The sequence below is a fragment of the Strongylocentrotus purpuratus genome, unplaced genomic scaffold, assembly GCF_000002235.5.
Source record: "Strongylocentrotus purpuratus isolate Spur 01 unplaced genomic scaffold, Spur_5.0 spur5_scaffold_16, whole genome shotgun sequence".
Lineage (NCBI taxonomy): Eukaryota > Metazoa > Echinodermata > Echinoidea > Camarodonta > Strongylocentrotidae > Strongylocentrotus > Strongylocentrotus purpuratus.
In genome coordinates, this window is record NW_022145601.1 from 6,793,272 (window position 1) to 6,820,681 (window position 27,410).

At 36.3% G+C, this 27,410-nt stretch overlaps 1 protein-coding gene across 2 annotated transcripts; it reads right to left on the minus strand.

Moving 5' to 3' along the window:
* Positions 1 to 1,667: 1,667 nt before the first annotated feature.
* Positions 1,668 to 27,006, minus strand: LOC105439868 (NACHT, LRR and PYD domains-containing protein 12-like). 2 transcript variants are annotated; one of them, XM_030986637.1, is made up of 11 exons: positions 26,926 to 27,006; positions 26,453 to 26,539; positions 21,704 to 22,008; positions 18,978 to 20,518; positions 18,053 to 18,244; positions 11,671 to 11,835; positions 9,054 to 9,218; positions 6,984 to 7,115; positions 5,488 to 5,864; positions 3,794 to 3,890; positions 1,668 to 2,178 (listed from the first exon to the last, which is right to left on the minus strand). In XM_030986637.1, the coding sequence occupies exons 1-11, from the start codon at positions 26,994 to 26,996 to the stop codon at positions 2,167 to 2,169; spliced, it is 3,144 nt and encodes a 1,047-aa protein (XP_030842497.1). In that variant the 5' UTR covers positions 26,997 to 27,006; the 3' UTR covers positions 1,668 to 2,166. The 2 variants fall into 2 exon arrangements, with proteins under 2 accessions (XP_030842497.1, XP_030842496.1); XM_030986636.1 differs by lacking the exon at positions 1,668 to 2,178 and having other exon boundaries at positions 3,582 to 3,890.
* Between the last annotated feature and the right edge of the window lie 404 nt (positions 27,007 to 27,410).

The following is a 27,410-nucleotide window of genomic DNA, read 5'->3' on the forward strand; positions in this document are numbered from 1 at the left end:
TACAGCAATGGCAGTTGCATTCATGTGACAAAATTTGATTTAAATACATTGAAAAAAGTATCATGGTTAGTTGAATACAAGAATATCCAAACGAGATAAGGTTACTAATTTCTCCCTTATTACATCGACGACTTTTACATACATGTCACAAATAAACTAAATTGTATGTATACACGGAGTGATCACGATTTGATGTAAGAATATTACAACGAGATCAAGAGGACCTATTCCTCTGTTTTACTACATCAATAACTGTTACATGCATGTCACAAACTAGAAATGATCATATCAAAGTTAGGATCATGACTAGTTAGATGTATCCGTTCTGGGAAGTGATGTGATAACACAAGACTTAAATACAATGTGTATGGATGTTCTTTTTCCATTTGACTGAAGAGCAAAACAAAATTTTAAAAAACATCAATCTAAACGAATATATGATAGAATGATTATGATATATTTACACACAGTCATATACATAGCGAATACTTTATCATGTTTTTGTACATCTTATCAAGAAACTAGTATGTTCACTTCTTGATTATAACGATTACATTTAGAAAACAAATATGTTCAATTCTTTAATTTCAAAAGAAAGTAATGATTGGATAGGACAGAATTAAGTCTAAAGCTACATACGGTATTTTTAACAATCTTTCTTGATAATGGATGAATAGTCAGGTATACAGGAAGGAAAAGTCGAAACAAATTACGTTACCCGGAGTTCATGAAATAAATCCTTCAGGTATACCGGAAATTCTTACAGAACACATGTATCATCGTGATGAAGGATATATCAACAGATCTTTACGGATTAGATTCCTGATGACCTTGTTATGATAGTACAATGCGATATAAATGTGTTATGATCATTACAGTCTATCCAATATGAGTACTCAGAAAATGGTTGGAATTGTTTATCAAACAATCTATAGAGAGTTTAGAATAGTTCAAATCAGATCGCTTCTGTTCGATTCATTTCATATTACACATTTCACGTTCTGCATTGTCAGTTTTACTTACCAGAAATGTAATGATAGTAACAATACAATTTCTTTTTGGATAAAAAATAAGTTCATATAGGTTATCACATAACTTTTATTGGTTTGTAGTTACTTGTAAACTAAGGACTTACATAATATTATGTAAGACAAATTAGAAAAGAGGAAATGAAGAAGCCTAAATAAAAGCATATTTTGTTGAGTTAAACCTGTATATTGTAGGCTCTAGGTTGTATTGGAATAGATTGTTTTAATATTATAACCCAAATTTTGATCACTAGGAACCGCCTTTTATGATTATGTAAAATGGTAAGGGTTCACACGCCGTCAAACTTTTGCTAACCTTGAAGCTTGATTGAAATAAGTTTCTCTGGTTTTAATATATGTATACTGATGGTATCATGGTATACTCAGTACATGTACTTCTATTCAGAACTCAATAAATGTCATAAAATGATATATAAACCAAAGACAAACCAATCTTATACGATGATACGGGGGAAAAAGAGATACTGAAAAAAATCAATGCAGGAACTTAATAAGTCAATCAAGAAAGGTTAGGGCGAAGGCATCTATTTTCTATACCATGCTTCCAGATTCAAGGAGAAAATACTTTTTTGAAAGACATTTCATTCTAGTATATAAAAATATGATTGATGTGTGCTGCATTGTTTCCTCTCATTCCTCTTCTCTACCCGGATTTCTTTTCAGGTAAATCTATCGTTCTATCTGTTTTAAATTCCATATTAATGCTGGCTTCCATCTACATGCATGCCCGCTCTCTCTCTCTCTCTCTAAAATGCTTTGCTTAGTTCAAAGTACTTTCGAAGAGGCTGCAGAAAATTAAAATTCGCCTGAAAATAAATCGACATTCTCCATATGCTTCAACATCATTATAAAGTTATTAATTCCAAGTATCGAGACAGGGCATAAGCAGTAATACGTTTATGATACGATATTTCATGCATTTTAACTTGAGATATCCTTCAGTTAATATAATTAGTTATTCGGGGAGCCTGGTTACCGCAACACTCGACAAGTTTCATTTTGAAGTCTGCAGTAGTCTGCAGTAGTCTGCTGCCATCACGTACATCTTCCAACGTTGATACGTTGTTGCCCGGGGTTGTTGCTTGACGGCCAAACCACATATTACTGAGCGTTATCTTTACAACCTCCTCTACGATTATGGAAACATAAGAATACCAGAAATAATATATATATATATATATAATGATGGTTTTCTAAATATAGGTTTCTTTCAAAATATGTAATGCATTTTTGCATAAGAATATGAGAGAGGTGAATTATATATTATCTATTTAAATCCCAATCACACCGAACTAGTTATAAATATGTTCTGGAAAATGTTGCCAAACGGGCTCAAACTGTGTGGGAACGGAGTTGAACGTAGTAGTAACTGTTTAAGAACTGTTTAAGAACTTCCTGGACGGGCTCGAACTGGCTATACGGGAGAGTGTTCTAGAACTTTGAGCCTGTTCGAAATTGTCCCCGTCCTGCAATTAGACGGAGTGACAACGTACTTGAAACAACGTAGTTTTCACTACGTTCTGGAACCGTCCTAGAAAATCGTAAAACGAGTTGTGGTCGACGTAGAATTCGTAAATAATGTCTATAATACGTACGACCCTAGTACGTTCATAAACACGTTTGCCTACTCTCCGTACCTATCACCCATCTTAAAGGTACTATGTCCCATTTGCAGGCCACAAAAATCGAAAGATTAAATATCAACGGCGTTTAAAAGACAATACTAATTTAGAACTTCCCTCAAAATGAAATGGCTTGAAAATGGCTTTTATGATTGGGAAAATAACGACTATTAGTTATCGAATCGACTTAAGTGATTGTAATCACCTAAGTAATAGTCTGATTTTCATACCCTTTTACCGAATGGTCGTACGTTTTGTGCTGCACAAAGATTCAATCAGTTTAATTTCGGCCTTTAAAAGTAGTGGGTTATTGATTTAGACAAATTCTAATGTACTTATGTTATTACCAAAGCAAAAAAGATGTCAGTCAGTCACTCAATAGTGTCTGACAGCAAAATCTAGAAGGTAAACGGGTTTCCTTCCATAATTTGAATACTAGGACGCTGCTACAAATGTGTAAATTTCCCAGATATGACATACAGAATTTGATGTTGGCTGCAAAAGGGACATAGTATCTTGAATGACATCATGTCTTCAGGAAATTCGATTTGATGTTGTTATTTATTACAGAATTAAGAATATACAGGCAATTTGATTGAAAAAAATGCAGGCCACCAACTACATTATTCATCCTTAACATCCGTGATCCGTACGAATTTCTTTCCAATATACACTCGTATATTCAAACTCATGGATATTGCTTTATGGTAAGAAGCACGGGTAATGTATCTACTTTTTAGCCATGGTGCTAAGTGTAGTTTATGTTTGCTAAGATAGAGCATTGTGATTCGTTGAAATTTCTCTCCAATATGTACTCGTATATTCACACTCATGGATATTGCAATAATTTAAAAAGTATGTTTTATCTTTCTACTTTTCGTCACGGTTCAAAATAGAATTCGATTTGCTGATATTCATGCTACATGATCATTTGACACATTTGTTTAAGTAGGTAGAGCTATAAATAAGATATTAAGGTCATGTTTCTGGATATCGTTACGTAGATCAAGAAAAAACCTATAGCTAGACGTGATCATTTTGATCAGGCCAGAATATCCTACTTTAGAAAGAGGGAAAAGAATTAATCAAATGATGGGCATGTAATCTATTGTTATATCTCACCCCACCACCATGCTTCAGGGAGACAGTCAGCTTGCCTTCACTTTTTACCTCAGACAACAGTGGAGCCAGATCCGCGTCCGTACGACACGAATCCAACCTATAGTAATAAAACAGTACATTTCGGGTGCACAATACATTATATTCTGAACTTTAAGACAACCCGCTCTGAGAAGCATTCCAGACCTTAGTGCAACTACCCCTAACTAATGTAGCAGTAATAACAGTTTTATTTCTTCTTCTGATAACAACATTCAACAATGATCAATTAACGCTAGTTTTCCTCTTTAATATCATGCTTATAAGGATTACACAAGTATTACACAATTATATTTTTATCTTAAATTGTATCCAAGTCTGTTCTACCAACAATTCATGTATTGAAACCTATGTATTATCGGTCTCCAGACATGGTGAAATAATTTTCTGATTTACATTGCAAATATTTGGCCATCATAATTATATGAAAATATGAATTCAAATTATAACCTTAGATTTTAATACCCAGAAATGAAAAAATAAATTGCATATGCATGAAGTACTGTTTCAACCCATCTTGAAATGTATTCATCCTGTTCGGCGTGACAATGCCAAAATTATTTCAATTGATTTAACTGGGATTTTAAATGGAAGATTATGATTAAAATTATGAACTTTTAACCTCTCTGCTGGCAGCTTTTTTGCATATTTTGCAAATATTAATCTTAATATTGCTTCAAAAGGTTGTCCAACTTTCTCAATGACTTTGGAAACATTGCATTGAACACTTGATTCGTTCAATTTGGTTATAACAACGATATTTTTTAGATGAAAATATGAACTTTAATCTCTATAATGTTGCCTCTGAAAATGTTGTCAGTGTTTTCCCTGACCATAAAAACATAATTCTGAGAGCTAAAACCCTTTGAATTTAGTATTTAAATGCATATTTTCCAATAAGACAATAAATAATTTGTCATATTACGTCATTTTAACTGCTTCCCACTTCTTAAAGGGACTTGGTAACATTGTTTAAATGAGAGAAAATTGTGCTAAGGTAGTGACTTAAATTCAAGATGTGCAATTAAAGATAATCTGAAAGTTTGAGTGAAGACGGACCATTATTAATGATACAAATTGGGGAAAACTGATCTAATCGATTTCTTAATTCTCTCAACTATATTATTCCAATTTAATTACATTTTAGGTGAATGTAAATTATCACAAAGCAATTAATTGGCTTTATATACCATTTAAGTGTTGAAAGATTTTGTAAAGCCTGCCTTATGTCTTATTTTTGAGGGAAAACGGTTGGGAAAATTCAGAAATAATTGGGAGAATTTACTGTTAATCACGCCTTCAAAGAAAACCATAGTTTTCTTTGTGGTTTGAGAATTTTCACAGGATTTTGTTACCTATTAGAGGGTAAGTACAGTAGAAGGAATATACAAAAATTACAGTTTTTTCATCAACCTTCAACAATGTTACCGAGTCACTTTAAATGGGTAAAAATACTATTTCGACTGTCCTTAAGGGAAAAGGAAGAATATTAGAAAAGGAAGAGAGAAAATTAATTAAGAGAGAGGGACTGAGAGAGAGAGAGAGAGGTGGTAAAGAAAATGAAGAGAAAAAATAATCACAGTAAAAAGTAACACAAATGAGTCTTTCTACAATGTGTTGTACATAAAGTGGCAATCATAAAATCAAATGAGACTCACGCTATGATTGTCAGGTGTGTATGAGTGGTCATGAGTTTGATGATCTCAGCTGCCTTCTCGTTGTACAGGCTAATGCGGGTAATGGACAGCTTGTTGAGTTGAGGACATGATGTTATCACCGCCTTGCAGAATGACACGGGATCACTCAATGTAGTTGCAGCAAAGATGCTCTCCAATCCCTGTATGTGAAGGTGAGTTAGATGATGGAATGGGCAGCAGGCCATTGTGACGATGTCTGGTGCGACGTTATCCCCGGGCCACCAGTCCAGTTTGAGTTGTTTAACTCCGGGACATGATGTATGAAGTCCAAGATTCCACAGACTGGTCACATGCTTACCATCCACAGATAGCTCATCTACTGAGGTTATTCGACGAGTCTACAGGAAACAGCGATGCATAAATGCTCACCACATATGATTTGAATGAATACCAACTCTAATGTAAATTATAGTAGATAACCTGACTCATTATTGTTTGAATAACTTTTCATATCATGCTTGGTAAATATTCCACAAATATAGAATAATAAAACTTAAAGGATTTTCATCAGTTTAAAGTAAGGAGAAAGTGGGAAAAAGAATACAATTTAATTGTTTGGATGCTGGGACTATAAATGATATAGAGAATCTTTCATTGACATTACAGTCATATTCGATGCCGTTCCGGAGGAATATATTAAAAATACCTCTCTGTTTTCCATATAAGTGAACCAGCAGATTACGTTCCATTAGACCTAAACGTGTGTTGCCCTCCATTTGAGAAATTCTTGTCAATCATAAGACTCCGGAAAGGGTGTTTGCGGCATTTTGGATAGAATACAATTGGAGTATTACCCCAACACATCATGACTGCATTGCAAATACAAGTTTTATCACAACAACTTTCAACATTTCTTAACGTTTTTATTCTTTCTCTGCTTTTTCTGAAACCTTTCAAATTTTCATTCATTTTGTCTTTTTCCACCAACATGACCAAAGCCAACTTACTAACGAGGGTTAATCCTCCCTTTCAGTGGAAGATGACGGGATTGTAGTACTCATTATCATTTTTTGTTTGTGATATTCGTTCAGCAAGACTAAAAAAAAATCATTTAAATGATTTCACGTTAAAACAAAGTTACAAATTTGATTATGAAAAAATAAGCAACAAAAAAACTCTGTCTTGAAGTCCTGTGCAATAGGAAATAGCCAACGGCAATCATTCATCAATCAATATTGAACGAAGTTTAAGAAAATATGCATAGTTAAACTTTATCCCTAATTGAAAAAATGATAACCGTGCATGTATAGATGATTGATATATTAAATCATCCATAGATTTACTAAACAGCCCGTAGTTTGTCGTTTTAACTTGATTTCAAGACAAAATACATTATACTTTCGGCCATTCCTTTACCATTCAAACTTAGTCTGTCTAGTCTTTCTGAACCCCTTTCTTTTGAGCTTGGAACAAAAAGAGGATTCTGACTTCAATCTTGGGATAGTAAAGATACATACCAGTGTCTCTCCATCGTCCATGTCAACTGATCTGATATCAGTCAAGCTGAGTGACTGGAGGTGTGGGAGCGAGAGAATGGAGTGTAGTCGACATGGAATTATGGAAACATATCCCAAACTCAGCATCTGGATCTGTGCAGAGACAATTTATCAGTTCACACCAAAGTGAAATCCACAATGCGATCCAATTATTGTTTTTACCAGCATAAACACCTTTTTAAAGGCATCGTTTAACGATATTAAATCTGAGATGCATGCCCTACGTGTTATCAGTGTCTGTGATATGGTGTAATATTAAAGCCCTAAAATATTGCACTTCAAAATGATCATGAAGTGCCTCAAAAAGCGAAAACTCTTTGAATGACCCGTTTTACCATTATACTCGTTTCCCCCAATATACTGAAGTGCTATCAAAACCGTTAGGAAAACGAATTTTTAAATTTCGATTTTCAATTATAAATATCTTGATAATCAGACAGGCGATCGGCTTGTAAAAGTCATGAGGTTCCTGACTGACCTAAAGGTTTATAATTATCATTGCAGCATGAGCTAAATCCAGGATTTTGTTTGAGAATCTGAGACAAAGTAACCCAATCCCGACATCAGCTGAATCTGCATCTTAGTAACTTTATCATTCACTAAGTCTGATGATTTTGTGTCTATTTCTGCTATAGTTCAAATTAATCATCATATTATAATAAACAAAAAGCATTTCAATAAACATGGCATGATGTATTTCACTAGAGGTACTACATTTATTGTATCGGTGGGATGATATCACATCAAAATGATATATTCAAGAGAGTATGTTACACTTATTCCTCTTTGTTTTCAGTAGGTTTAAATCATCTGATTTTTTCAACATGGATTAGTAAGCATTTTATTAATTCTTCTAAATTCACTACATACAAATGAAAACTCGCATGAATACATATTGCTTCAAATAATGTGAGGCGAAAGGCTCGCGAGTTGACTTTGTGCGTGCCATATTGTTGATATCAGGTATATTTTACAAGCAATAAGTGAGAACAGTCTTTAGCAACAGGTGCTACATGATAACTTGGTCATGTGAAATACGATTAAAAGCAGTTAAAATCTTTCAGTTCTCACATTAATCGGTTATTAATGCGTCGTAAACGAGAAAAATATTGTAATCCAAATATTCATGGTAACAGGAATTATTTATCTACTGTTACTGACTATTAGTTGAGGAACACATTAGAAGTATTTTTCATTTCATTGTTCGTGTTAATTAATTTGTACAGATTAATTTTTTTATCTACAAATCGAAGAAATAAACAAAGAGGTATTATGTTTAGTTATTCACAGTAGGCCTATTAATCTTACATGTTCTACATTACCAAATATTAAAGAAAAGCCATCTGTCTATAGTCAATAATGATAGTAATATCACAAGTTATGTAATACACGTGTGTTAAAAAAGAAGGGGGCATCATTTTCCTGAAATGAGCACGTACTGATTCTTACTTCTCAACACTTTTCAGAAAAGGGCAAAGGTGATAAATACAAGAAAATAGTCTATACCGTTTTATGTTGGTCCTAAAATGTGGAATTCCCTACCTCCTTTTTTACAGTCTGACGGATTTAATAATTCATTCAAAAGACTTTACAAGAAAAATCTTCTCTCTCTTTATAATGCATAATTTATTTTAAGCCCACACCTCTCGTAATAAATATTTCTCTTTTTTATTCATTTTTTTCTTCTTCCAAGTATATGTTATTATTACTTCTGCGCCTGGTGCATTCAATTGTCAAGCCATATTGGCTTTTACGAATGCACCATTTTCAATTTGTACTGTGGTCTATACCTTCATATTTTCTTTAAATTTTGAAAGCTGTTATGTCAATTTGTATGTAATTTTGATATTGTGATCTGTTATGAAATTCCATATTTTTTCTTTGTATAAATTGTCATAATGATGGAAATAAATGTCAATTCAATTTCTTTTAAAAAGTTTGAAAATGCAGTTACCCCCTCATGTTGAATTTGAAGAATGAAAAAAAATCAAGAAACGAATCGTTTCTAATAAAAATCTTGTTTGGGTATACCTTTGATTTTGATGACTCAGAAAGCATCGTCGAGTAGAACTCATCACTCAGCTCCATATAGTCCAGCTTCATTGATCGAAGATTCGGCATTGAGCAGAGACCTCTCGCATAATGAGAGGATGCAGCAGAACCCAGATCTGAGTTCTCGTGCGTTAGCTCCTCAATCTAGTGATGTGACACGAAAGGTTAAATAGAGTGAATAGTATTATTAAGCATATATATATATATATAGACGACATGTCTGACTTAAATATTCGTCAGCGTCATTAATGTTACATCATAAAACTCTAATTAGACTTTTAAAGGAAGACCAAGAAAGAGAGAGAGAGAGGGGAAAATACCAGCAAATAAGGAAATGGATGTGTGGCAAGAGCGAAGAAAGACGAGATGAAAACAAAATTACATAAATTATATACACTGTTGGTCATTAAGGTGGATCAATTTTTTTTACCCCAATTCATGGAATGATTTTGACAATGATTAACTCCCAATAGATCTAAATAATAGTATACATTCTCAGATGTTATTTAATAATAATTTGCGAGAGTTTGTTTTGTGTGACTGCTAAAGCATTTGTATGCCACTATGCTTATAAACTAGAGGACCTACGTCCTTAAGTCATAACTGACAGTAATGATGATTACTGCCCCACAAAAGGGCACTAAAATAGCACATCGACAAATAAAATTGATACAAGAAAATGCAATCAATTATCAATGATTCATTGCATTTTTCCCCGGTCTCAAACAGGATATTCCTCTGTAGGGCCATGCATTTTGGTTCAAGGCATGGCCACACAGAGGATTTCTATTCTGTTGAGGATTGGGAGAAAATGCTTTGAATTATTGACAACTTATTGCATTTTCTTTCTTTGTTTGTTATTTATGGGGGCTGCCCCCTACCCTAGCCCCCGCTGCGTACAGTCATTATTCAGTGGCAAAGCAATGGCCTCGTAACTGTGAGGCCCCAGGATCAAAACCGTGTAGATTCGCTATATTAGTGCCCTTTTGTGAGGCATCGATCTGTATTAATGTCAGTTATGACTTAAGGAGGTAGATCCCCTAGTTTATAAGCATAGTAGCGCACACATGCTTAAGCAGTCACGCAAAACAAACACTCGCAAATTATTATTCAATAAAATCTGAGAATGTATACTAATATTTAGATCTATTAGGAATAAATCATTGTCAGAATAATTCTATTGTTGTTGTTGTTGGTGGTAAATGTTTTATGGCGTTCATTCAGTATTGAATATATACGCCATAAATATCTTCAATTTTATAAGAAAATCAGTTATAGTCTTCATACGAAAACGGAGAATAAAGATTTGTAATGAAATAATTAATTAGGGTAAAAAAATTATTCCACCTTTATGACCAACAGTGAACATTTGGAAAAGAGGATTAAAGGTACTTAGTAACATTGTGATGGTTGATTTCACAAATCTGTTGAATCAGGATTCAAAACACGCAAAATTATGTTTGTATGTATGTATGTATTATCCAACTACGATGCCCCAAATCCGAAATTAATTCACGCAATATGAAGATTTTTAACAAAGTTCAACGGGTTTTCGAACGGGCGTCGATGTGCGGCGCTCCTGAATCTAAATTCTCCCAACCATTTTTTGAATTTTCCCATCATTTTTTTCCATGAAAAAAAGACATAAAAACATGCTATAAAAATCTGTCAACACTTAAATGTCTGGAATGGAATGTAGAGCCATTCTATTTCTTTGTGAGATTTCCATTCACCTAAAATGTAATTAAATTGTAATAATATAGTTAGGAGAATTAAGGAATCGATCGGATCAGTTTTTCCTAATTTGTACCATGAACAATGGTCCGTTTTCGCTCAAATTTTATGATTATCTTTAATTGTACATCTAGTCCCTTTAAGCATAATAAACATTATATATTTTTTCTATTTACACTGTACATGTAATGTATTCTTGAAGACTATTGGCAAAATATAATTATTTCTAAAAACGAAATACAGAACCCAGATCCGCGGCGATGTGCTTTAGCTCCTTAATCTGGAGATGTGACAGGACAGGTCGAATAAAGTGAATATTGTTATCAAGTATAGGCGACATGTCTAATTAAAACATTTTCATCGTCATTAATGTTAAATTATTAACCTCTACTTCTGCTTTTAAAGCAAGAAAAAGAGACAGAGAGAGACAGAGAGAGAGACAGAGAGAAAACAGAGAGATAGAGAAAGCGAGAGACAGAGTAAGCGAGAGAGAAAGAGAGAGAGAGAGAGATAGGGAGATAGTGAAAGGGAGGGTGGTTTGTTCACAGAATGACGAGATGAAAACAAAACAACAAATGTGATTTATGCATCAAAGTTCATTCTATTCACACGATTTGTTTCCTTGTCAGCATAGCCAAACTATTTATCATATTGATACGAGAGTTGGTGTTGTTGTTGTTGTTAGGTTTTAAAGCTGTCAAATCTGAAAATATAATGTCCGCCTTACGAGAGTACTTGTGACTAATGTTTATAAATTATTATTTTTTTGTTTATAGTGTGAAAATACAGTTATGTTGAATTTAAAGAATACAAAAATATTTCGAAACATATCGTTTACAATTAAAATCGTGTTTGGGTATACCTTTGATTTTGATGCCTCAGTGGCTATCGTTGAGTAGAACTCATCACTCAACTTCAAACGGTCAAGATTCAGTGATCGAAGATTTGGCATGAAGCAGAGACCTCTCGCGTAATGAGAGGATGCAGAAAAACCTAGATCTGCCCTCCTGTGCGTTAGCTCCTCAATCTGGTGATTTGACAGAGAGGTGAAAAGAAATATCAAATTAAGGCGACATGTGTTCTTCAAATAATTTTTTTAATTGTTATTCATGTGACATCATTAACCTCTGCTTAGACTCTTAGTGTAAGAGAAATAGAAGGTAGAGATAGAGAGAGTGGGACAGAGACATAAACATAGTGAGAGACAGAGAGAGATGGAGAAGAAGAAAAAGGGAAATGGATCTGGTAAGGGCCAAGAAAGACGAGATAAAGAAAGAAACACAGATTTTATTAATCATAGATAGTTGGAAAAGAGAGATCGTGACTGTTCAAGCTGCATACAAATGTTATATCTGTGTATTCACAATGAAGATATACGTTAATTTCTTGAGACTATATTGACAAAATGTAAATAAATTCTAGAAATAAGAAATAAAAATGCGAGCTACTATTTATGGGATGCGATCTTTAAAAGACACTTTTATATGAATATATATCTTTATCACACTAAATTCCAGTCGATTTACATGATTCATGCTTCTTGTTGTCAGCCCCGCCCCCCCCCCCCCAAAAAAAAAGGGGGTACTTTTCACGCAACAAAGTCCGACTCGACAATAAATTATTTGTAGGATCTTTAATTGAAGTATTACTTATGTTTAGTATGATGGGATTCTTTTAGCGAGATTGAAAGAAACACACAGAATGAGTGAAACCGAATATTTTGTAAAAATAAAATAAAAATACAGTAAAGGGAAAAAGAGAGTAAAACGGATCATATAATCTAATTGGTTCAAGGACACCTACCCCCTGGACATCCACCCCCGGATAACCACCCCAGTCAACTACCCCCTAGGACATCTACCCCCTAGGACAACTACCCCCTAGGGCAACCAACCTCCACGACATCCACCCCCTACGACAACCATCCTCTAGGGCAACTACCCCCTCGACAACTATCCTAGGGGGTAGTTGTCCGGGGGTAGTTTTCCGGGTAGTTGTCCGGGGTAGTTGTCCTAGGGTTAGTTGTCCTAGGGCACGGGTGGCCAACCCGCGGCCCGCGAGCTCTTCTGTTGCGGCCCGCGGAGCATTGAAAAAGTAACAATAAAAATGGCTCATAAATGAAATGCGAACCGCATAGCAGCGATGAAATAGGTAAAACATTTACACACAGCTATCTCTATTTCCATAATTTGTTTTCATCATTCACAACATTTTGACTCGTTACTTGGTTGATACAAAACTCCTCAAATTCCCTCTCATTTCATTACATTAACGACTTTAACATCACTCGCCGTGTTTATTTCTGTTTGTAATTTCCGCACGCAGTATTAAACGTTTGCAAATATACAAATATTGTGAATCGAGAAATATGTTTGAATGCCATACTTGTCTTGAAACAATTACAGCCCTTTTCTCCCGCCGTTAAATTTTTTCATGAATCCTAATCTAAAATTGGATAGTCCCCTTCCCTTTACACCGCGTTCAATGAGATGTACAACTAATACAGTTTAGGATATTCGTTCTGCTGTGTCCTTGATTTGGTTGAAATAACAACCAACATGGCATCGACTTCGAGACCTGTGAAGAAAAGGAAAGTTTCCGATGAAGGCTGAAACTTTAAACCAGATTGGTCTCTGAAGTATTTCTTCATAGAAGAGAAAGGTAAACCACTTTTGCCTCGTTTGTCACCAGAGAATGTAATGAAGGTTAACAACATAGCAGGAAAGTGCAAGCCCCAGAAATCACACTAAAAAGTAATCCTGATTTTGTCGTTTGCTTGTTTGTTTTAGCAAAATTGCAGGTGTGTACACGTATGGAATGTAGGTGTGTGTGTGGGGGGAGACTACCTACGGGTAAGTTATGCCAATCGTTAGCTGTGGCCCGCGGGCTTTAAAAGGTTGGCCGCCCGTGTCCTAGGGGGTAGTTGTTATGTCTTATACTTAATAAAGCTATTTTCATTTGAATCTTTACATTCATTAGATACTAAACTTTATGTTATAATGATTGACCTTCTCAATATGCATGATCTGGTTTCTGTTTTTTCCAATTAATCACATAACGAGTGGAGTCGAACAGTCGGGATTTTGGATTGATGACAGATCTATTTTTGTTTTCCGAGGTTTGCCTGATCAAAAAATAATATATGATCATGGAAAGAATAAAAAAAAGCACATACTCCTCCACTCCTGATAATATTTATGATGTAATCTGTAATTAGCACACCCTCACCCTAATTATAAAATTGAATTAACCGTATGTTGAGCAACCACAGAAAGCCTACAATATTATACATCATGTATTTTGTAGACATTACGTGAAACGCTGTAAGAAAAGCCTTAACTGCATCAGAATACAGAAGCGACGGGGAAGTGGCGCATCTAACTCCTTGGTGTCGGAATCGGGAGGGGGAGGGGGATATAAAATTTGATCAAATGGTGATCCATGTATTTCAGCGAGAAATGCACTTTTTGGACCATAATTTACGTCGCCTGGGTGGGTAGGACGGTGGGCGATACTGTTTTACCTTCTCTCCATTTTTTAATTGACAGCTACAGATTTATGATTTTGATATGATATTACATGTACTTGTTCAAAGTGTTCAATATTGTAATAGCACTAGTACAGCTGCAAATGATGGATAATTATATTCAATCAGTGGCGTACGCAAGATTTTTTCAAGGAGGGTGTTTGAAAAATTGGAAATCGCGCCGACCGAAGTTTAAAAATTGTATTTTACTGCTATTGAGTTGTCATCAATTGTCACTTACGTACCGATTTTGTGACGGTGAAATCAGATGAGTTTTGTACAGTGGTGTTTAAAATGTAAAGAATCAATAAAAACAGCTTTTAACACACAGCCAGGATAGTTATGCAGCTATGTGTGGGGAAAGGGTGCGTATTCATTTTTTTTTTTTCAAAAATAAAAATGAGGGGGGGGGGTTAACCCCCAAAACACCCCCTGCGTACGCGCCTGTGTTCAATCATGATCATAATTAAAAACCGGCTTTCCAGTCTAACGCAAGAACGGCGTCCAGCTTTATCTATTATCGGCATTTTATACCACAATAGATGTGAATTCAGTTGCCCCTTCTCTTTATTTTTGAAGTTTGGCTTTTACCTCAACAGAAAATTTGTGAGAAAGTATTCAAAATTCAATAATTTGACTACCTTTAATAATTCCTAACTAAACAGAAACGGCGATTCATTTTCTCGGCTAGTAATTGTCGGTGAAAGGGGAGTACTGCCCCCTTGCCATATTAGCGTATACACACGCTGGTGTGAAGAGGCTAAAATAACAATATGCCGTTCTACTCTTGTAGACACTTGCGTACTGGTGTGGGGGAGCTCGGCGCTGCTGCCCCTGGTACATGTATACATGCATAGCATGTTTAGGCGGAGAGGTGCATTCCCCCAAAATTGGAACAGTTATCAACTTGGTAAATTAACGCTGACTATCGCCATGAGAGAGGACAGAAGCGGTGTGATTATTGAAGTCGAAATTCGACTTATTATCAGTGTGGCCAAAATTGTCCTTAATGCAAAGTTCCATATTAGTAAACGTAAATAAGGTATATATTTAAATAGGGGGGGGGGCTTTCTTTTAAAATGATATGCTTGGTACTATGACGTAATTATGCAGTGTGTCCCAGAAAAAACGAAACCGAGAATTTTCGATGTTTTGTCATAGCTTAATCACGGTTAACATTAATAATAAGTACTCTACTTAACACGTACATAATTGTTTCGTTTGTTGACCAACATCTGGGCGAAAATATGACCCTTCAACTACCCGACTACGGTAGCCCGCTTGTTGGGAAATCTTGACCAAGCTGTAGGTCAAAATACGGAACAATTGTGCACGTGTGAAGTAGGGTACTTACGTTTACCAATATCACTGGGCAAAATATTGCCCAATAGATGGTTGGGTTGACTATTGGCACAACGTTGGGCAAAGTGTTAGAAAATATTACCCAACCTTTTCTCAGTGTAGCTCAATGTAGATAAACATTCATTTAGATTATAGATTATCAAAATTATCATGGATACACTTATGACCTCGACAAATGAACAAATTTTTGTTAAGTTCTTCCTCTACCGCGGCACCAGCCATCCATCAACAAACTACCCGCATACGGTCTTTCCTCCGACTTTGCCTGACAAAATGATCAATGCCGAAGCATACGACTTTGAGAATATATCCGGCTTTACAACCGGGTAGACCCGGATCGGGTTTCATACTTTTCCGCGCTCGGATTTCATCAAAGCAATCCATTATTAGAATACTATAATGCGTCCTTTTGATTTGTTCTTGATATAATAATCTATGTTTGTTATAACCTAGCTGTATAAATAATGGTTCGTGTTAAGCTTCATATAAGAAAAAGATATCTTTCATTTGTAGGTCAAGGAAATATTTAGTTTTTAATAATTCATTTCAATTCATTTATGTATTCAGTTCTGAATGCATGATAAAAATCAATATACATTGAAAGATATACGAAGGGATGTAAACTTGTTTAAACAGAATTGGCCTAGGCTCCAATGTCAGCGGAGCTTGATACCTTGTGACCCTTGTCAATTGAACTGAATTGAATGTTGAATTGAATTTATTTTCACCAAACATGACATAAAAGTGTACAAAATAATACATGTTCAATTAATAAAGTGGAGAGATAACAAAATTATAAATGCTTATCTAGATTATCCCCTTAATTTAATGCAAGCAAATGAGAGACATGATAGAGGGATTTCCTGGTTATGCAGAAGTACATCAAGGAGAAGAGTAGAATGATTGGTAGAGACTAAAGAGTGATTGAGTGTATGAGTGTGTATTTGTGTGTGAGAGAGAGAGAGAGAGAGAGAGAGCGGGAGGAAAGAGAGAGTGGGAGAGGCCAGGAGTGAAGTGAAAATGTATGCCTAATATTCTTGCTCGTGGTGAAACTCCAGCTTTATATGTTGTACCTACATTATACTGACCTATATCTTGTTCAAAGATTATCCACGCCCCACCTTTGACTCTGACCTCTCCCAAAAAAATATCTCACTGCCAGTGTTCTTCCTCCCCCCCCCCCCCCCCTCCGACTACCCCTCCCCCTTCGTCTCCTTTCTCACACCCCCCCCCCCCCCACTTCCTTTTGTGAATGATTTTTTTTTCTTCTCAACATTTTTTCCTCTTCCGCACAAGGAAAAGAGTTTGCACCGCCCATAGAGTTACATACTTTAATTATCTCTTCCGTTGTTGTTGATGTTGTTGAGGTTTTAGAACTTTCTTGACTCAAGCATAAGTCATTATGTCAGTATATCTGTCTTCAAACCTAAAGTGAAGTTATACTTATTGAGCAATTCTTTAGGTGATTCTTAAACTATACTCCAAATGGTGATGTTGCCGTGATTTATAATGCAACATGGGAACTGTCGACTTACCTTTTCTTCTTTCTTTCCCTTTCTCGCCTGTAGCCAGCTTTTCTTATTTATCGGGTTTTCATTTCTTTTCTTTTTTCTGAAAACTTCAGAGAGGAGAGAGAGGAGGGATATACTTTCAGTGAAATATGTCCTTTTCCTTTCTCTCCTCCCCCCCCCCCCCCCCCTCTCTCTCTCTCTCTCTCTCTCTCCCCCTCTCTCTCTCTCTCTCTCTGTCTCTCTCCTTCTCGCACCCCCTATTTCCATTTCTATATCCCATGTTTTTATCACTCTTATCGCCTTCATTTGTAGATAGTCTCTTCTCCCCACCCTTTTTTATGCTTCAGTTTAGTCATGTTTATACATTGCTTGTATTAATTTTTTACTTTATTATATAACCAGGCTGGTTTTTTATACATGATATTGCTTTGAGGGACCTGAATTGTACAAGCTAAGCTTTTTTAAGGTCTCCCCGTCTTTCTATTTCACTAAAATGCATGATATGAACTAGTTCATTATAATTTTATTGTTCCTTTATGCACTGTGTCACATGTAATACATTTGTTGAATTGTATTACATTCATGTTGGAATAAAGAAAAAATAAACTTGAACTTGAACTTGAATTGCTAATCGTTTTAGTTTTAAACGGACGTATCGATCATGCAGTACTCCACTGTCTATGATATAGGGTCACAGGTCCTCTAAAAGTCTGGACCGCCGGGAAGACCTTTTTTTTAATTTATGAAATGTCATAGACTTATTCTAATGAACTACTATGCATCGATTAAAAAATAATGATAATTATAATGTAGGATTCATCAACATTAATGTAATAATCAGAAACCATGGACTGTGGAGCTGCAGCAGACATTCCTGTGTAGAATTTGTCATCCAGACGCCACTTTTCAATGGTCAACTCTCGTAAGTTCTGCAATGTGAAGAGACCTACTGCTGCTGCTACACCAGACGACGATGCGTTAGCTTCGAAGGACTCGCTAACACCCAATGTTTCACGAATTGAAGAACTTCTTCTTACCTGTACAACAAATGAATTTTAGCATTCGATCAATAAATAATACTTTCAATAATTATAATAAAAAATACCATGCTAATTGTGGCCAAAAACAATTTATAGCACGAATGCATTTGTAAAAGGGGAAAAATTGATGTCTTCACCAATAGGCTAGCTTCGTACATCGTGTATTATGTAAATAGCATGGATACAAACACACATTTTTATTATCACGAATTATGGGAGGTGACAATGGCCAGGACAGATCAAATTTAGACTCATCATTCGTTTTAATCATCTGTAATAAGTACACCTGAAAAACGGATAGCTATTGAGGTACTTATGGAGGGCATATTAAATATAGAATGACCTATATTTTCCATAATCCGTCTGGTTGGCTCAGCTCTTTGTTTAATCCCGAAAGAGCAGTATATTGTTACTCTCTTCCTTTCTTGGTAAGTCCTTTAAATTCATATATGAGGAAAAGGCAGACGGTGACATGATTCTCGTTCTCACGTGAGACTGATTACACATTGGAATAATGACAACATGGCAGTTCTAAATGATTATGGGTCAGAAGGCTGGAACAAAATAACAGACGGTATTATGTGTAGTTGTCCTTTTGCTTGTAGCCTAATTTTCATATATATGTAATTATTGACAGCTCAACAGATGACAGTATTTCCTCAATAAAATACAATTTACAATTAGATAAATAAAAATAAGATACGTCTATAATTCTATTCATGAAACTTACTATTTCCTTCCCTATTGTTTCGAGCGGGAAGAGAAATGCAGCGATTGAAGCACTATAAGGTAACATAAGATGTGTCTTCGTCTTCAGCAGGTTCCTGACCGGGCCAATGGCTTCTGGATCATGACATTCAAATGCACACTGAAAGATGAACCCCGTGTCATTAACTTCATTGCATAGGGCTTCCATGACCGACTCTCCTACTTCACTTTCTTGAGCTGCAGTGAAGTACAATACATATCTGAATTCTGTGTAGTCCTTTAACAGCTTGTGTGTCAAGATTCTGTTAAATTCTTGACGATCTTCGTGGAACAGCGATGCAAGGTAGAAACTCGCTATGTACTCCTGTAGTAACTTATGAGGGAAAGAGAATTCTTGGATGAATTGCTTTCGCTGACTTTCTCTGATTTGCAAGGGTGCCGGCCTAATCTCCTTGCTAAGAATCCCGATCTCGCATGCAGTCATTGCAGCCTCTGTGCATGATTCGAGCGCCTTTTCATCGAAGATGAGCTGTTTAACCAACAGACCTTGAAATGCGATACAACCAATATCTTTCAAACTTTCACTAGCTTTCCTCATGCGGCTTTCATAGTCCTCTTCTAATTCATTTGGTTTGTAAAAATATTGCTCTTGAAGTGAAAAGACAATACGCTTGAAGAGTTGCGAGAATGTTTCCATTGTCTGAATATTTTCCCGTTCACATGGCGTTTTCCACAGGCTACATAGCATACTGCAGAATATCGGGAAGGGTGCCAGGTACTCAGAAACCACTTGGTTTGTATCAATGAAGTTAACGAGGGTCGAAGCAGAATCAAAATCATCTTTGAAATAGTTTTTGATATATGTTGCCATGTTTTCCTTTGTGAAGCCCTTAACCTTACCAAACGTGTAATGGTCATTAATCTTCATGATGCTCTTGATCTGATCAGCTCCAAAAGGACGGGTCGTGATGAGGACTGGGGTATTAATGAATCGTTCTCCTCTAACGATCGATACGATAGCGTCATTGGGTTTTGGCTTTTTGATGTCGATTTGTGCCTCGTCCAGTCCGTCCAATAAGATAAGGGCTTTTCTCTGATTTGTCCTGATATATTCATCAACCCTTTCCCCCTTTACTTCCAAATCATCTGGGAAATGGCCCATGACAGTGTCCCCGAAGAACCCGCTCTCTTTAATCTCTCGAAATGATTCAAGAAAAAGCAGATTGATTTCTTGAAGAATTTTACCCTCAGCCCAATCAAGAGCTATTTTAGCAAACAGCGTCGATTTCCCTACACCAGCTTCTCCAATGAAAGCTAATCGTGTTACAAAACCTGTCGGTGTGTCAGTTTTGATGAATTTAAACAACCCATCATAATCTATTGGCTCCTCTTTTTCCCCTCGCGATCCCAACATTAGGACGAGACTGACATAGATGTGCTGAAGCCATGTCCATGAATTAGGGTTCACAGGCGATGTTTTGATCTGACCAAATTTCTTGCGATATCTATTTTTCAGTTGTTCTCTTAACTTCATTATGTCACTTGGCATCGCTTCATCGTCACCTGAGGAAAGAGAGAAGAGCGTTATTGTAAAAATAATAATATAAATAATAAATTAAATACTAACTTGTTTCAAAATCACTGCCGAGGAAGTTAAAAACCTATTATTGTTTCTGTTTAGACAGGTTCTGCTGATAATAAGTCTTCGGCAAAGGATAAACCCGGCATACGGACGCAGATCCATGCATTTGAACCCCCTCTCACTAAAATTAATGACATGAAATTTGCAGTGGGTAAGCCGAGCTGTCTTCGGCAACCCTAGCTCTTGTTGTTTTTTTAGTAGGGTGAAATTCTTTCCTTGGTTTATCAATCCTAGCTGGATATGCCATTGGTTTAGTTTTATATGCGTATAAACCAATGAAACGCCATCAGATAAGTTAAACGTAACGATCGTGAGACTTGGCTTTTAAAAGCGCACTTTCTCCGACGGGTAAATTGAACCTGTAAATCACATGAAACTTTTGAACTTTAAAGTAAAGTCTTTCAGGCGAGAGATTTCTATGTAGTTATCACGTGTTTATGTACCATGATAAATGATGCCACAACGCAACATTTAGATGGAAACTAACATATTTTGGCATAATTTAATTTGAACTATTTTCCGATTGTATGAAAGAAATTTTAAGTGTTTTATCGAAATATAATAGATCTTTCAGAAAATACTAAATTACTAATAAACATCATCTATAAAATTTAATTCTGTGTAACATTTTTATTTCACGTGTTCTAGTAAAATGTATGTGCAGTAGAAAGCCATGCAGCCCATGCTGTAATATCACGTTAACCTCTATTTCGTAATTCTCTGTGTATTAAATAGTCAACATCAAGTATATCAGGGAAAGAGAACATTTTTCGTATCATTTCATAAATATTATGAAAATTACAGCAGACAAATGAACTTCGATGACACGTGAAAGGACTGTAGCTCTTGTGTTTATTATTTGTAACAATTTATTTCACGTTCTCGTAATTGTGTGTGCATAAGATTGTCTTTTCAACATATCAGAAGATACCAATGCAACACCCATTAACTAATTTATAATGGAAACTGCTTTGGGGTGTTGATATACAATGTAATTTGTAGAGGATTTTTTTTCTCAAACTAAGGACATGGTTTTCGCATATGAAGTAATCAAGTTGCTTTATAAGTACTTTCATTTACGATATCGTTTATGTAGGGAAACTTACCGCTGCAGCTGCTTGTGAAACATGTCTCTTCCACCTCTAGTAAGCCCACCTTTATGAGAGCTGCTCTGAGAGTTGGGAGCTGCTTGGATGGTTTGACCGTCCCTGCCCACTTCTGAAGCAGCATCACATTACCGTTACTGGTTTTTCTACCTCCAGCCCAATTCGTCTCCAATGCCCGGTTGATATCAGACATTTGGACGTTAAGCTCACGACCAAGTCCCCTTATAGCACCATCATCTGAAATGGCGTCTGCTACTTTGGTGATGACGTCATGAAATCCATTTGTTTGACCCGATGTTTGACCACTAGAATATAAGAAGCATAGAATTAGAGCAAATTATATTTAAAGTTATAGTATACAGCTAATCAAAACTTCTATTCATTGGATATCATACATTATAAATCACAAGAGAATAATGTAACGAAACGTCCTGGTCAATTTTCAATTCCTTCCTGCTTGATATTTCAAGTCACCGGTATGGGGACAGGCGTGTAGCCAGGCATTTGGATTTACGTTGTTCATCCGCTCAATCTGACTAGCGTGCATAGAACAAATAAGCATTTTTGCATGAAAGTGAATTTTTCAATAAAGTGCATAGAACAAATAAGCATTTTTGCATGAAAGTGAATTTTTCAATAAAGTGCGTTTATTTCCAGCATTGGGGTGTTCGGGAGTCACTTGGGTAATCTTTCAAAACGTATTATATAAACAAATAATATGCGCCTTTCTATGTAATTTTGTCGCAAAAAACATAGCAATTAATCCAGCACAATGTAGTCGCTTTTTACGTTGGAGATGAGCAAATAGCGAGTTTCAATTGCACTTCGGCCACTCTCGCAAGTCCTCACTCTTTCCATTGCGGTCAGGCGACTTTGGGGTGAGCGGCTTTTGAATAGAATAATTATGAGCTTCCTTCTGGTATTCAACTTGTTTTCATTGGTTGTATATTTTTTTCGGAATTTACTCATTCACATAATGGAACTACCTGCCAGATGAAACCAGTGGCCCCTGATCATAGAGCTGTAAATATACGTAGACGGCTCACAGTGGTTCGAAAATGGGGCCAGCGCTCGTACGTGATCACGTGATATCCGCAATCTTCGTTAGTCCTCTGTTGTGACGTCGTGTTTTTTTCTCAACGACAGGCCAGGCTGGAATTCTTTAAATTTGTGAGCTGAAAAGATCGAGGACTAAGCAAAATGGCGGCGTGTGCACTCGAGCGTATGTCCCAGTGCGTTCAACCCACAACCAATGCTAATATTTCCGGTCATCTGATTGGCTGATATGTTACGTCATTATCAATGACGTAACCGTTAGGGTAAGTGATAGGGTTATAGAAATCATGCAGAATCTTTGATTAACCCATCGTTGGCTCAATCGGTAAGGTCAGCGTAATACAATCTTAGAGTTGTGGGTTCCAGTCTCAGTTTATTCGGTTTTTTTGCCTTTATAAATAGTGAGGCAAAGCAATGAAAATCAAAATCTAAATGTTTGTGACCTGTTTCCAAGCTGCTTATGACGTAGAATATATCAGCCATTAGGAAGAACGGAAATATAAGAAATTGCAAACCTGTTTGGGAATAAAAATTTCGCGACCGGTAGTGGTAAAATTGCGGTTCAGGGCCCGGTTTTGGGTGCAAAATATCCATTCAATATTGGTTATTGCCTTGAGAGGTTAAAAGTAATACAAATTTTTGGGATGGGGTCATGAATTTGGTTCAAATGAACATATTGGAAGCATATGCGACCCTACAATATTCAGGGATCGTTGTTGCGGTTGAAATCGAGTCTAAAGTTATGAAATTGTAAATAATAAACTCTTTATGTTATATAGCTCCCTCTCAAGGCCAAGATATTAATTAAGCTATAAAACAATGTATCTTGACTAAAATTGACCAATTAGCTATTCTCGTTTGGAAATTATATATCTCATCTACATATTCTGAGATTTTCATGGTCACAGCTACCTTTGCACGGCCGTAGGCGCAATTTGAAATTTATGAAAATTTACCGGGAGCACCGGTAAATTTGTATATTCAATTTTTCTCGAAAGGAGGCGTGTTTTAGGGGCTAACTTTTCTTGTGCTTATAATACATCTGCAGGGGCATCTAAATATATCAAAATTGTAAAGAATCACTTTCCACCCAATTTTGAAACTTCCCAAAACTTTGTATTACCTTTAAGATGGCAATGCTTCAACCTAAATTCGCAAAAAAGCAGAAATACGTGCCGCAAACGTTCAATCTTGAAGTGCATTCGTGATACTCTATCCGCGCCGCGCAATTTTTTTACACGCTAGTCTGGCCATTTCTATGATAAATACCATGGAAGCGACTAATATTAGAGTCTAGCAGCCAGGGCTCAAATAACATTTTTGTCAACGGGGGCTCTTTTAGTACTGACGGGGGCTCTTTTTTAATACAAATTTCCAATGAATTGGTACCCATGATACTCCTAAATTCTTTGCGATTTCATCATTATCATTAATAGTCGGCATTATTTCCCTCTTACATCTTTACAAGTTATAACATGCAGCTAGTGGTCAGATCTCCTCCCTCTGTACGAAATTTCTGGTCCAAGCCCGTATACATTCGCCTCCTTGCCAACAGGTTACCGTTTACTAATTTTAGCTATCGGTTGATTTACTGGTCGAGATTCATCATTTTGCTGGTCTTTTGGAATCACCAGATTTAAGAGGTTTCATGATTTTCACAACGAAAAACTTCTCCACGTTTCGGTCCTTGCGCGATCCCCTCTAGCTCCAGCAGATTTGGGGAGGCAGCGTGCACACCAGTATTCTACTCAGCGCAGCTAGTCATAGCATGGAGTTAATAGGGACTTTTAGATTTGCGCAACGACAACGTGGATTGCTACGATCGACGTCCGTTTAATGCACTGCCTTGAATGGACGTCACACTTATCAGTCCACGCAAATCTAAAAGTCCCTAATAGGGACTTTTAGATTTGCGCAACGGCAACGTGGATTGCTACGATCGACGTCCTTTTAATGCACTGCCTTGAATGGAAGTCACACTTATCAGTCCACGCAAATCTAAAAGTCCCTATTAGCCACTGCTGACGGCCGCAGTGCACTGCGAGATTTCGTTGTTTGTATCCGTAATACCCATAGAGATGTGGAGATGGGAGATATAGCGCAATCTTGCGGCGAAAAGCGTTTATTTTATTACAATATGGCAGCCTCTAGACACTAAAAAATTCGAGCAAGAAATCCTGCACGCAATTAAAATATAACTTCCATGGTTCCATTTCATTGGTTTAAGGTTTGAAAGTTGAAACACAATATTGTGTGAAAGTTATAACAGAAAAGATAATCTTGATTTTATCATTCCACAGGGGCGATTTTTAATTTTGCAATCGCCCCCAGAGCACTCTGTGTAGCTCACAGGGGCGAATCGCCCACCGCCCCCGTGTATTTTGAGCCTTGCTAGCAGCCTACATGCGAGGTGCATTACACATATACATCATGCATGACAACCAGGAGCAAATCCAGGATTTCTTAGGGGGGCCAAATATGAAAATCACGCCGGCCGATATTTCGCTCAGTGGGGGGGGGGGGGGGGATAGTGAGCACTATTTTTTGTTTTGTTTCCATCTCATTTTTTGAGAGGGGGGGCGTTTCCAAAACTGGTCTGTACCTTTAACATCAGGTTACGCTTTAGCAGCATGTTACACTACCGTGTGAGTAAAAAAAAAATTTACACCTAGAAAATTGCTAATTATTTTTAAAATCATCTTTGTACAGGAAATTATTATACATCTTATGAAAGAGTGTTTTATCCCAAACCATTTGGTATCGTTTTTGTGTGGTATGTGTTCTCGCTTGGATGAACAGGAGGTATTGTTTACGAGGGTGCAAGAATCGACTTTAAAAAAAAGTATACTCTTTCAGAAAATTCTAAAAGCTAAAATGGCCATCCTTCACAAATACACCTTTTTTAAGGTTATATGTTTGTTTTATTTTTGTGTTTTGTTTTAGCTGTAATTACTCCTATGATTGTTTGTAAAAATGTGATTATGAAAGATCAATACAACATTTTTAAAAAATAAAAAAAATAAAAAAATATATTTAAAAAAATTAGAGCTTTTTATTGGGCTCTGACTGAAAACTACACCATGTGACTTTTTGATTGCGGTGTGGGGTCACATATGTACTTGCATGTTTACATGATAAAGCTTTGATTTAATTGAAAAGATTATGGTTTTGAAATGGTCAACTGTAGGGCCTATATTATCTTATCTGTTTTTAGTGTACAGTGATAAAAGTATTCTGTGTATGTTGGTGGATTGTTGTTTATAATATCTTTCCCTCTGAGATGAATAACGAATAACGTCATATTTTCGTTTTAACTAACGCACCTCCTTTTTTCAAAGCAGGTGTCGACCATCGTTTATAATTACTATCATACCTGACATTTTAAATCCCGTCTGTACTAGTTTGGCCGGGGATTAGACCTCCCTGCAAGGTCATTGACAGGTGGTTATCTAATCAAATCAACTCTCAATTAACATAAGAAAAAGGGGACTGTGGGGGACCAACATGCACCGATTAGGCAGTGTCTACTATATAGAGGGAGCAAGTAGCTATAAGAAGGGGGAATGGGACTTTAAATAATAATAACCTGAACTACTCTCAATAGTGATAAATGGTCTTACTCAATCATTGGCATTCGTTGACCAGTGCAAATTTTACAATTATACATGTATCACGGTGGACTTATATCTGTACCTTGTACTTGGTATGTCATCCCTCGGGGGTTCAGTCATCTCTTCAGTTTTTTTAGAAAATTTCTTTCCCATCGTGAAGTTATCCGGGCTGAGGAGAAATAGAGATACATTAATGATAAATAATCACAAACATGGGGTCCACTGAATGAGTTACTTATAAGTTATTCCATTAACCTGTTATTAATGAATGAACTACAGTACTTAGAATCAAGTCTGCTTAAATTATGTGTTGCTATATCGGGCCAGCCTCGGACAAGCTGTTAGGTTGCCAAGAGCAACTTTTGTTCACAGCAGGTGTCAACCATCGTTTATAATTACTACCAAAAGTCATTCACATGACATTTTAAAGAATAATAACCTGAACTACTCTCAAAAGTGATAAATGGCCTTACTCAGTCATTAGCATTCGTTGACCAGTGCAAATTTAAAAATTATACATGTATAACGATGGACTTATGCTAAACATATCTGTACCTTGTACTTGGTCTGTCATCCTTCGCGGGTTCAGCCATCTTTTTAGTTTTTTTAGAAAGTGTCTTTCCCATCGTGAAGGTTTCTAGGCTGAGGAGAAATAGAGATACATAAATGAGACATAGTCACAAACATGGAGCCAACCATAATTATGGCGGTACAAGGTTTGTCTGGGTCATGAGTGCTAAAACATTACCAGTTCACTATAACAAATTAAATGTCTCAGATGTTTCTTTCCTAGGGACCTAGGGATGTGTTATTCCATTAACCTGTTATTAATGAATGAACTACAGTACTTAGAATCAAGTCTGCTTAAATTATGTGTTGCTATTTCGGGCCAGCCTCGGGCACGCTGTTAGGTTGTCAAAAACAACCTTTGTTTACAAAGTATGCATGCAATTTGAATATGTTAATAAACCAGTCGATTCCTGACAAATTTCATTTTCAGAGACTTATTCGAGTTGATATTCTAAGACAATCCCAAATAT